This window comes from Miniopterus natalensis, chromosome 8 (assembly GCF_054644295.1).
Source record: "Miniopterus natalensis isolate mMinNat1 chromosome 8, mMinNat1.hap1, whole genome shotgun sequence".
Lineage (NCBI taxonomy): Eukaryota > Metazoa > Chordata > Mammalia > Chiroptera > Miniopteridae > Miniopterus > Miniopterus natalensis.
Window position 1 is genome coordinate 15,214,058 of NC_142088.1, and position 13,449 is coordinate 15,227,506.

General features: G+C 34.3%; 1 protein-coding gene across 1 annotated transcript in view; it reads right to left on the reverse strand.

Annotated features, from left to right (window-relative positions):
- SPAG16 (sperm associated antigen 16) overlaps window positions 1–13,449 on the reverse strand; it is a 403,525-nt gene that overhangs the window by 318,721 nt on the left and 71,355 nt on the right. The window contains exon 10 of the mRNA XM_016196754.2: window positions 6,977–7,104. Coding sequence (XP_016052240.2) covers window positions 6,977–7,104 — 128 coding nt within the window. The remainder of the gene's footprint in view (window positions 1–6,976; window positions 7,105–13,449) is intronic.

Genomic DNA, 13,449 nt, shown 5'->3' on the forward strand with positions numbered 1-13,449 from the left:
GAGCACATTCCTGTCGATGGAAACGTCCAGAGGGCCAGCAAGGGCAAGTCTGAGTCTCGATGAGAGGTTGGGCACGGGTCAGAAGGAAAGGCAGGTGTGGTTTGCTCAGCGGCTCTTACACAGACGTGCGTCTTGAACATCCCCACAGGGGCCATGGGGACATTTAGACAGGATTCAACCTCACTTGTACCTTGGGGTCTTTATGTCCTCTCCATTTCACCCATTTTTCTATGTATTTTCTTACATCTTTACAGAATGCATAATTTTATTACCCCAACAGCACACTTCCTTTTTGTTTTGTTTTTTTGTATTTCCAGTTGCTTTGATTTGGGCTAGCTGTTTTAAATTACTACTTTTTCCAATTTCAACTGGTTCACTTTATCTTTTCTTTTTAGTTTCCTTATTTCCGCCTGGTCTTCTTTATCTTTTCTAGAAAATATTTTGTTTATAATGTAGTGAAAGAAAACACCTGTCTTCATTTTTACACTAAAAACCATTCTTATTTTTAGTCTTGTTTAACTTTTCTATTTTCTGACTTCTTTTAAGTATTTAATCTACCAATTTCTTTTTTTAAATACCATTCAACTTTGTTTATTAACAATTTTCCTTGACTGGAATTTAAAGATGTTTTGTTTTTATTACTACCTTTTATTTTTTAAACTCTTAAACTTCTAGAATTTACTAATTCACTTGCATTTAAAAATGTCCCTTTATTTCTTGTATTCTTATTTTATGATTTATTTCAAGAGTAGCACTAAAAATCTCAGGAGGCTAGAAGTCTGAACTCAAGCTGGGCGGGAAACTCAGCTTTTGTCTTTGACTGTTGAGGATACAGACAAGCAAGAGTCAGAAACCTAGAAAGTCAGGCAAATAAGTGGCCTCTTTTATACTTGTTGCCAAATGTGAGAGAACTGGGTCTTGAGTGTAGGTCAGAGGTAACACTAGATGCTCTGAGAGTAGGGTTTATAGCTATCCTATTTGCACAGAGTGTGCTACTTATGGCTATGGCTGTGAGCAGAAAAATTAGATCACAGATACTCACAGAAGTCACTGGACATTCAAGCCAAATTAAATTTAAAAAACAGGGTGATATCAGGTGATGCTTGAATTATAAGTGGATAATACAGTTTTAAAAGATAGCTATAAACTATAACTATACACAACATTTTCACTCAATCCATGCACTCATTCCTTCAGCACATACTAGGCACCCTCCTATATGTCAGCAGTTATTCATAATGAGACATGATATATGCCCTCAAGAGTCCTTGTTGAAGGGTTGGAAGACACTGACACATAAATAAATCATTGGAATTCAATAGAACCTGTTTTATGTGCCCCTATATTATGTATATCTTGGTACTTATACATAATACCAGAAAACAGAAAGGAAGATTGGTTTATAGATGGGATTTCTATAGGTTGCTTGAGTTTTGCAAATAGAAAATGGAGGTAAATGCATTTAAGCCAAAAAAAATATGAGCCAAGATGTGAACAGGTGAAGATATTTCACTGAGTCTAGAACATAGTAGTATAGAGGCAAGGCTGTACAACAGAGCTAGAAAAGTAGGTTCAAGATAGATTGGGAAGAGCCAAGTGTGTCTTGAAAGCTCGACATATAATTAAATATTTTAAAGCAAAAATAAGATAAATCATTCTAGAAAGATTACCGTAATGGAAGTAAAAAGGATACCTTTGAGTTGGAGAAACTAGAGGCAGAGAGAGAGCAGTAGGAACTTGTTGGGGAAGCCTAAGTGACAGATGATGGACACTGTCAAAAATGAATGGCTGTACAACTCATTTTGGATGTGGGATACACAGAGTTAAGTGATTGCTAAATGCAATAGTAAGTGATAAGGAGGATTTCAGATGCACAGATCATCTTAGGTGACAATATGCATGATAATTATACCAACAAAATGGGAGGAAGAAGGTGAAGGTGGAGGGGCAAAGATGATGGAAAGAGAGAATTAACTGGCTTTGAGATCTGCTAAGTTTGAGGTGCTCACAGGACATGCACGTTAAAATGTCCCATTTTATGAGGTACTCTGAGTTAATAGTGATCGCTTTGTGATAATGTCAGTAGTTTTAAATTAAAGTTCAGAGCATAAATATCGTTACGTATGTTGGGTGCATAACTCTAATAAAATTTTTATTACTTACTCTTAGATTATAAAACACTATTGATATAAAAATGTAATAATATAAAATGAACATGACAATGTCAGCCTAGTCATGGCCATATTAAAAAAAATGCCACAATTGGTTTAAGATCTGAACCTATCAGCACAAGCACTGATGTTTACAACCCATTTACCATATAATTGTGAACAGCAGGGAAAAAATAAATTATGAGATACCATTCCATATGCATCAACTTTGCCATGGATTAAAGATGAGGTCTTGGAGGCACCCCACCAAGTAATGGCAGAAATTGCTAGAACCACTAATTACTAGTACTTCATCAAGTCTTTCTACTTCTAAGTATTTAAAATGAGTTACAAGTACATGTGTGAATATAATGTAGTGTGAAATACTAAATAAACTGTTAAAGAGAAAAAGAGGTATATTGGTACTTGTCTTCAACCATCCTCACCTACATTCTGCATGACAAAGGTTAACCTGTGCCGTTAGCATCCACCTCCCCTTCGATTACACAGCAGGTAACACCAGTAAGTAGCTAAGCAACAAGGCGGAGTGCAAGATGGCTTCAATATTTACTGGAATAGTATCACTGCATTGTCATTCCATGGAAATTTGACTTGCCTTAGCATACTAATATACTCCAGAAAAAGTTTTATGCAAAAACTGAATGAATTGTTTTTTCAAAAATTAAAGTTATGTCCTAAGAGAGACAAACATCACTTCATTTTTACCAACCTTGTTTAATAGGTGGGATTATTATGCTTTGTTGGCACTACAAATAATTGCTATATATAATTTAATATGTCCAACAACATCTTGTAGGTCACTGTGGTTATTACTATGGATCTAGATAATTAAAATAGAATGAAAAACCATTATAACCCAGAAGGGCAACTATAGGGTTCCCTCTAAATCTATGAAATACTGGAATTGAAAATGCTTTGTGCATCATCTGTGACCAATGAAAAGACCTTTCCATAATTTTAGCTGTAAGTTGACCCAAAAAACAAATCATAACACCTAGAAGATGATAGCTGCTTAACAAACCCAAAAAGTCTGAACAAATTTAAATTAAATCTGAAGACATGCATGCAAGGGCACTGAAGACAATCTGAAATATATTAAAGATCTACTCTCCTAATTAGATGATCTACTTATTCATGGAATACACCCAAAAAGATAAATAGGTTATTAAAATGCATGTTTCCCTTTACTGTAAATTCAAGTACCTCTTCCTTTTGGAGAGTTAATGGCATAAATATTATCATTATTTAAGAAAGCTAGCTGAATACATTAGTGCTTTGATAGAAAACTACCAAACCAGCAGACAGTAAATTACAAACAAAACTAACATCTTATATTTCAGAAAATGTTTTAAATTATTCCATCTACTATTGATAAGTAATTATTACAAATATTTTTATCTACACGTAATTATTATCCTCCTCAGGAGAATGTCCTCAAAGATTCAAGAAACTGTAACTTCTTCACCTTCGATAATTCAAAAAAATTAGTAAGACATTAGAAATTTTAAAATTATATAAAATTTAATATTCATTTATTTTATTATGTTTTTAAAAAACATAGCAAAAATACATTTTAATAAATCTGTTTTTCCAGGGAAAGGACATATAATTTATAAGTCCTACACTTAAACAAATATAATTAATTGTTTTAACATTTAAGTTTAAAGAAATTATCCTAGGCCATGCTTGTCAGGGGAATAAAAAAGTGATTTGGCCAAACGCATAGACCATAAAGTTGTACATTACTGGTAAAACTGTGTGCCCAACTGTAAAAGCAGAGACTCTTTCCTTAGTATTTTTCTTTAAATAACGTATGGCTTATTAATTATTTGATAGTTTCCTTTTGAGTTAACCAGACTTGATACAAATTCTTTCTTTGTAATTTTCAAAACTTCTGAGCCTCATGTGTGTGTGAATGGCTGTGTATGTGTGTGACAGAGAGAGAGAGAGAGGGAGGGAGGAAATCCAAAAATAATAACTGCTTAACAGAAATACAAAGGTCAAAGACAGTGTCACAGTAGCCAAATCCTGGCATTTGTAGACACTTAGTAAAACATAGTTTATTGTTATTACTGATATTCTTTCATTATCACTGTCATTATTCTTACTGTTACATTAATGAAGTTAAGGAACCTACATACCATAGGAGAAGAGCTTTATTTCTACTGATGGTAAGAGAAACAAAAATAAATATATAAATTCACAGTCATTAAGAAACAAAAACCTTTTTTTAAAATTCCTTAAAGAAACATAATTGAGTCAATAAGCATTATATTAAAGACCTATAAAGTACCAAGCTTCTGTGTGGGTATATGGGATGGGGAAGTGGGTGATTTGGTTTTTAAATTAAGACTTAGAGAATATGAAATTATTTGAGAAACATTAAAACTTTAGGATTGAATTTTATATAATTGCTAGTTAAGGCTTGGTAGTGTAGACCAAGAGTATAAGAAAGAAGTAGGATAAAATCGGCTGGAGAGAAACAAATGCCCCGCAAAATAGCAGTATAAGGAAGCAGAAACTTAGAACAACTGGAAATGAAGACAGGTGTTAAAAAAAAAAAAAAAAGGCCTAGATAAATGAGTTGCCCCAAAATCACAGCTTAATCTTCCTTTGAGGTACATTACTCTAGAAGATTAGTGTTTACACTTTCTGCTAGTGATTTAGCGATTCTTCGGTTTTCTTTTTTTACTGCCTAACTCATAATACCAGAGTCTTCTCTCCTAATGGGCTAACTAGTGAAGGTTATGGCCAGAGAAATTACTTCCTGGGTTGCAGTAACAGTTATCAGGGCAGCTGTCTTTCCAAAGGCTAAAAATAAATTAATCTAAAATCCAGATTTTGTCTCTAAGAGTTACATGTTTCCTTCTTTCTCTTCACATTTTTATTTAATACAAGCTTTTCCTTCACTTAATTGTTGGACTGACCACCAACCTTTCCCATTCTGTCTGTGAAACACACTAGCTGTGCTCACTGCACTGTAACTGCTCAGAGCTCTCAGAGGAAAACCAAGTAGACCAGCACAGGCTACTCTCTCCAGCCAAGGTCCAGGACTACAGGGTCACCAGTAGTCCTGGACCTAAATCTTCTTATAAGCCAGATGTGTTTGCTACTGTAATGTAATTTAAGATTAATCAAGGTGATGAAATATGACTGTGACAAGGAAAATTGCTGTCCATAAAAATTAAATTCATGCCATGGAAAGGTAGGAAGATCATCTGCTGAGTGACTGAAGTTCTTGTTTGGGATGAAAGAATACACAAAATTGAAAATGTAGATGATGCATTACCGGTATAGCTGTGCAAGAAAAATGGTGTGGATTCCAATCAACAGTTATATAAAGAAAAGGCATGGCCTTATATAAAAAGAAGAGCATGGGAATGCAAATGCACTGATAAGTCAAAATAGAATACTAAAGATAAGCCAGTCAGAGAAAAAAAGTATCACATGATCTCACTTAAATGTGGAATCTAATGAACAAAATAAACAAACAAAATAGATCCAGAGACATTGAAGCATAGAACAGATTGATGAATTTCAGAGGGAAGGGGGGAGGGGAAATTAACCAAAGAACTTATATGCATATATGCACAGCCCATGGATGGACAATAGTGTGGTGAAGGCCTGGGGAGGGGGCGGGAGGGGGAGTGGGAGTAGGGTGGAGGGAGTCAATGGGGGAAAAAAGGGGCACATCTGGAATACTTTCAATAAGGATAAATTTTTTAAAAAGAATACTAAAGGTGTGAATGTATCCGTCTTCATGGTTCCCTTTACTAACAGAACTTTTCAATTCATTAACCTACTGGTTTTGATCATAGCAGATAAGATTGTATCTGTCATGCTCTGAAGTAAGGTAATGTAGACAATATTCTTGCTACATGGAAATAATCAAACAGTCAGGGTTTAGGAAGTAGATTACATGTCATCACCAAGAGCAGAAAAAACTTTGCAAATGAAAAAAGAAATACTCACCACAGGTAAATACCCTATTCTGAGACATCTGTTCTCATTAAGCATAACAGAAGCAATCACATAATGTTTGCCATACGTTTTTGTACAAATCTTACATTTCTTAAAGATTGATGACATAAACTTGGGATTATATGAACAAAGCAAGAAAATAATACTTACCTAAACCATAGACAAAATAATATATCCATGATAATCTACAAACTGACCACTTACTGATATTTTAATGTACCACAGAGCTATATGATAGAATGAATATTTATAGATTCTCCACAGAAACATTTTTTCTCAAAGACTCTGAATAATAGTAAGAATTTTTCAAATTTTAAAATACCTCCTATGAATATAAATACACAGATTCATAAAATAATGTTTTTAAATAAATACCAATAAGTTTTGTCTTTAAACCAATGTGATTATGGTTCACAAAACTACACTCCTTAAATAAAACTGATGATTTGTTAATGATAATGATATATAGGCAAAATTGTAAATAAAATAAACAAATGAATTGCATAGGTGCTGAGACCCTATCTTTAAAATAAATCCTGCAAACGTCTCTAAAAACGACTTGTGCTTTATTTTAAGCCAGAACTGCGACCTCTACGATAAATTCACACAGTCGAGCATTTAAGTCGGTACTGCCACCAAGAGCCTAACCCAGTTAGTCTTAAGATTCCTGCAGCAGCTATGAGCATATTTCTTCACTGTTATTATAAGCATTCTGGAAACAGGCTAAGGGCAAACTGCTTCAACCATAAATGGCTATAAGAGGACCACAATTTAGACATGACAATAAAGTCTCAAAGGCATTAATAAAACATCAAGAATCCTACCAGCTCACTGGAAGTTCATGAAGTCTAAATATGGTACTCAGCTTGTAGTCAAATTTTGCTGGAGAATCGTTTTTTTTATGTAAATACAGGTTTGGATTTGGTTGCATATCTGCAGGAAATTCTGAATCCTAGAGGAAAAATAAAGCAAGAGCTCCATGTAAAGTAGCCATATCACATTAATATTGTCTCATTTAATATTAAATTACATAAATATTACTACTATATTCCCTCAGGACTTAAACCTTAAGTCCTTCATTTCCTCTTTTAGTTTTGAGAAAATACACAAAAAAGATAAATTTTTAAACAAGGAACATATCTATTAGCATAAGTCTAAACTGAATGCTACATGATAAAAGTTATTTGAAAACATTCCCATACTGAATTACAATACAGTGTTCTCACATCATTCAATCATCGTTTTTCAACAAGTTTCCATTCCCAACAGTAATGTTAGCAAAATCTGGGCTTATTCTTACACTCCATTTGTACTCTACAAATGGTAAACTAAACATACTTTCATTGAGTAGCAAAATAATACTCTGCTAATTGACAAATTATAATTTTCTTCTTTTAAATCTGAGGACACGGCTGACTTAAGAGGTTTCTGTCACAATTATTTTAATCTCACACTCATGAGAATCCATGTGTGCTCTGTATTAGTCAGCTCCCTCCCCACCACGCAAACTCTAACTAGGGATCAAAGGTCATTTTCAGTCTATGGGAAGGTAGTCTCCCCTCAGTGCTAAGAAGACATGCTATAAATTAATTGGTCATCTCTACAAGATAAGGAAGTACTTGATCCTCTAACATTTAATGCTTTAAAATGGCTTTTAGAGAGGGAGGCATATCATTCATTTGTGCACTCACTCATTTATTCAAAAAATATTTACAAGTGTACTTTATGCAAACAGTAGTCTAGGCATAGGGAATGGACCACTGAATCAAGCAGATAAAAAGACTTGTCCTCATGGAGACTGCATTGCAATGGGTTCTTTAATATATCCTCAGAGCTGGAAAAACTTACAAATAAAGCATTTTACTGATTAACAAAGTAATCCATGTGCATATAGAAATTTCATGAATTTCCTAACACTACAAAGAGAAAAATCAAAAGCAAGCTTATTCTCACCATCCAGATGAAACTACTAATAAGACTTTGGTTTAATAATTTATCAGACTCTTTTTCTCAATTTTTACAAAATTGAGATCCTGCTCTATTATGCCCCCTCCAGTTTTCATTTAGCATCATATCACATTATTACTCTGCTTTGAAAGAATGGTAAATGCCGTATTTTATATAACACTGTTATTTTTCCCTTATAATTATCAATGCTATGAACATAGTTTTCTGCCTACAAATCTGCACTTCACTGACTATATCCTTAAAGTACAGTTCTAGAAGTGTAAATAAATAATAATTTGAATAAAATAAATATTTAACAAAAAATATGATACTTCACAGACTGTTCTTCAGAAATGTTATGCAAATTCATGCTCCAGGCAGTCGTACAGTACTGTGTGCGATTCACCACATCTGTGCTAACTGTGCACGTGGGCATGTGTGCACACACACACTCCTATTTAAAGTAATCCATTCAATAATTATTTGACTAATATTTATTGTTGAGTGCCTATTTCATGACAGGCACTGGTTTCAGTTCTTACAAAATATCACTGAACGAAACAGACAGAATACCCTCCCTTGTGGAGCTTACATACTGAACAGTGCTCACCAATGGACACAGTAAACGACCTGACCAAAGGGAAGAGAATTACTTTTTATATTATACCTTCTCTTACTGCTTGAAAATTTACCATATCTATGCATTATTTTTAAGTTTTCAAATAAAGTAATGTATGTAAGGAAGTTAGCCCTGCACATATTAAATGCTGTCAATTTGTACCTAGTATTTTCAAACCATGGTTTAACTAGATATGATGCAGGCAAAAGCCTAGATGTAAATGACAATTCAAAACAAAGCAAGTTTTGTAGGTTTAATGGAGACTACTAAGATATCTTTCTTCTACATTTCCCAGCCTGCCTTGCAGTTAAATTGAGTTAAACTGATGGGATGTGAGTAGAAATGAAATAAGCCACTTCTGGTCCTAACCTTTAAACATCCCAATGTTGTTCACCGTTTCTCTTCTGCCACCACTATGACTTTAAAGAGCTACCAAGTGGCTGCCCATGTCCCTGAGTCACTGAATAGAGGAGAGCCACACAGAGAAGTCATACCACCAAGAAGGAAGCTTAGGTGCAAGAGCACTTGGGATTCGGGGCTTAACTCTTGTAGCAGCTAATACTGTTTGTCCTGACCAGTAGAGTTGGGAAGGGATGATGATTAGTCACTGGGCATTTAAATGAATTTTTAAAGACACAAGGTTAAAAGATGAATGTTTTAAGAGAGGCACTGAATTAAGTAACTATGTTAAAACAAATTTGAGTCTGGTTTTTCTCTCCTTGTCTTAAATCCCCCAGGGAAGAGGAAATTACCAGAAATAGGAAAGTTTTGTTCAGGCCCCTGTGCCCTCATTATTTCATTCATCGCTCCAGTGGTCCGTTGCCTGCTGACAAACTCCATGCATCACTGCCTAGGAACGACTGACAGCTGACATTATCAGCAAGACCTGATTGAGCTAACTGACATTCAGTCTGAGTATGAAAATGGAGTAAGGGAAAGCCTTCCTTACTTACTTATGTATTTGTTCAATTTCTTGACCTTTATGTTTGTCTGCATTACTGTGGCCTTAGATTGCCATAAGAATTATGCTTGCAAAATGCTGTTTTCACATGTATTTAAGAATTTTTTATATAATACTCCCAAAGTATCTAATTACTCTTTAAATTTCTACTCTATATGATTTTATCAAGCAGAGTAGTTTTAATATATTTTAAAGCTATCACTGAGTCATCCTTTGACCTATATCAAACTAGACTAAAGCAAAAAGACTAACAAAATAAAATTTACACTCAATAAACTATCACTTGGAAATCCTAGTTCATTATATTTTACAGTATATTTCTAGACTAACATGCTTATTTGTTCTATAAACTAATAGAACAGACACTGAAAATCTGTGTGACTTAAAAACATAGGGAATGACGAGTAGATTTATAACTTCTCTTAGCAGATTTTTAATGCATGTCTTTGTCTCTGGTGCGATTCCATGTTATTGGCTTCCTTAGAGGTATAAATCTACATTTTTGATGACCGAAGTCATCAGAAGACTCAATATGGATTATTCAATAAACATTGTAAAAACTGGTTTAACTATTTGGGAAGAGAAGATAGACTATTTCATTTTATTCTGCTCCCAAATTAATTCCAGATGGATTAGAGTTCCATGTTTTTTAAAAAAGAATATTATGAAAGAACCAGAAAGCACATGAGTAAATATTTATATGATCTCGAAATATGGAAGCCCTTTCTAAGTGTAATATTAGGTAAGAAATTGTGAAGTAAAAAAGTAATATTTGATTAAATATTTTTTAAACTTATAAAATGAAATAAAAGAAAAAATTGCCAGGAAAATGTTGATATGTTAAAGTAATAATATAATTACATATAAAGAGATTTTAAAATAAATAATAAAAAATTAACTCTTTAGAAGAAAAGGTACAGAGACTATAGATGTATAAGTCACCCATTAAGTGGATAGTAAGCACACTATAAAGATACAATCTCGCTCTTAATTAATGAATACAAATAAAAATAACGAGACATGTTATTCATTTGAAAATTGGTAAGCTATATTTTTAAATGAGGAAACTGGTGAGGGGCACTGACACAGGTACCCTCATATACTGCCAGTGGTAATATAAACTGATCTAAACTTTCTATAAATAAATTTGGTCATATGTACCAGTTTAAAGATGATTAAATACCTCTTATCCATAAGTCTATTCCTAAAAATGTGTCCTAAGAAAATATTCAGACCAATTTGCTAGGGTGTGTATATAAGTATTTATATGGACCATTATTTATTATATAGTAAAGTACTTAAAACAGCTAAATTCCAATAAAAACGGATTAATTGAATTATAGCGCCCCATGCTTCCAGGTAATGAGACACTATTTATCTATTAATTATTATATTCACAAAGAACATTTATGGACGTAGAAATGTATCCACATCCCACAAAGGACACTGTGTGGTGAGCATATATGTAAATGTGCAGCCGGAAGGAAGTGTGTCAGGATACTAATCGTAACTGCCTCTGCATGCTTTTTATTTTAGTTTCTACTCATTTCTGCATCTTCGAGCACAGCTGGGTTGTGTAGCCTTCCACTTCTCTGGAAGCCATCCTCTGGTGGCTCCCATAGTACCCAGGAGCCCAAACAGATGCTAATCCAACCCCAAGCAGATAAAAGGAGGTCCGGGGTCACTCATACAGTATCTGGTTACTGCTTTTGCACAGCTATTAAAATATAGCTGTTTATTTCCCCAATGGTTTTAAAACAGGTCAGTTCACTATTTGAAGAAACAGTTATAAGATCTTTCTAAATTCTATTTGACACAAAAAATGTAAGCAATTAATTGAAACATGACAGAAGTCAGTGAATTGGACATTTGCCAGTAAAAAATCTAGGTTTGCAAAGTAAGGCAATTCTCCACTAGTGGTTTTATTTGAAAATGAGTGTTTTCTAAACCTTCATTCATTATCCTCACTTAGCAGCATGTAAACTAAAATTAATAGGAGCAGAAATTTCAATGACTTTTGGATTATATCTCTCTCACGATGATTTTCACTTAAACACCTGTGTGAACTCTATGGCGTAGAGACTAACAGTAAGTCTTGCAAAGGTTAAATTTGCCTGAAGATATAGCTGACCAGCTAGAAATTGCTGGATTGATGACTTGTCTAGTTGCACTCCCTAAGTAATATATTCCGTAGCTGGTGGGCTTCCAAAATTAAGAAGCATGCGTTTTTGTAATTGAAATTGCAACATTTAGCTCAGCTATCTTGTCCTGAGTTTAATAGTGTTAAATTAATAAGTATAATTTAGTAAAAATTAAGTCATCCAATTTTACATTTATATAAAGCTTGTTATGGAATAATGCAGATATCTAAAAAGTGTCAATTATATACCACATGTAAAATAAGGCTATACAATAAATCCTAACTTTTGTTTAACACTACTGTAGCCACATAAATGTGTTGCAAACTCCAAAATATTCAAGTAGAGGGTGAATGAAATGAAGAGACCGTTAAGCACAAAAGCACATGAAGGGTGGGAAAATTGCACCATAATGGCGACACCAGAGACCCTTCCTGCCAGCGTCAGGTGCTGAAGCAGTGCCAGACAGTGCTTTAGGCGAGAGTCCGTAACGCAGCAGCTTTTGTAGCTGGCGGCCCTGTTTTCAACGGGCTTACTCAATCAGGAATTCCTGCTTTTATCTATTTGAGTTATGGCATTACTCGGGAAAGGTCAGGATTTTCCGATTAGTTTTGTGGAGAAAAAGGATGGGTAATCATTGATCTCTCTCCTCAGTGGTTTTACCTGCTTCCATTCCTCAATGACAACACCAAACCATGTTGTTGCAAGGGTAAGTTATTCGCATTAGTAGCTAAGAGAATAGGCCTAATATTAGTACCCTGGCATCTGTTTGCTTGACATGTCCAGAAAGAGTAAAAGCTGTGAACCATATTTTTTAAATTCCTTTTTCCCTGTGCATTTATGAGTTCTTTTCTTAGCATAGGTTTCCATCATTTTCCACAAAAGGTTGCTGTAGCCTCTAGCATGTCTCCTTGCTTAAGGAATCCCCACCCAATATGACATCACTAAAAGACATATATAATCATGTATCATTCCTCTATGTGCTACCATCAAATGACTCCCTACTGTCCACAGGGTAAAGTTTAAATCCCTGTGAAACAGGGCGCCTATGGGGATGACCCCAGCCTCTCTCTCCAGCTTCATCTTCCACTGCTTCTCTAAACATAAAGCACGTCACATTATCTCCTGTTCAGCCACTCGTTATTAATGAGAACTGTACTTATTACAGAATGTCACAACTGTGTCATTGTATAGTCCTTCTATCCCGCTATGAGCTAGTAGAAGAAAGTATAGCATATATTCACTTTTGTCTCTCCAGCATAGCATCTTGTGCGCGATAGGCACTCTATAAATGCCTAGTTGCTAAACAAATGGTATTCCCAGAACAGAGTCAATATATTCCTCAGAGGCAGAACTGGTATAAAAATAACTATAATTTATATTGTTGTGCATGGACTTACCTAGGGATTTTATTTCCCTAATTCAATCATGAGGAGGTAAATCCTACATAAGACTGGCAGGAAGCACTATTCAGTTTTGCTCTATAGAATGATAATGAGCATAAAAGATTTAGTGACTCTAAAAATGCACCTACTGATTTATAAGGACTAAAAGTAACACTATGTAAATATGATTTTGAAGCCATTACACATTTATATTTTACTAAAGCCTTTTGGAAATTCTGATTCAAAT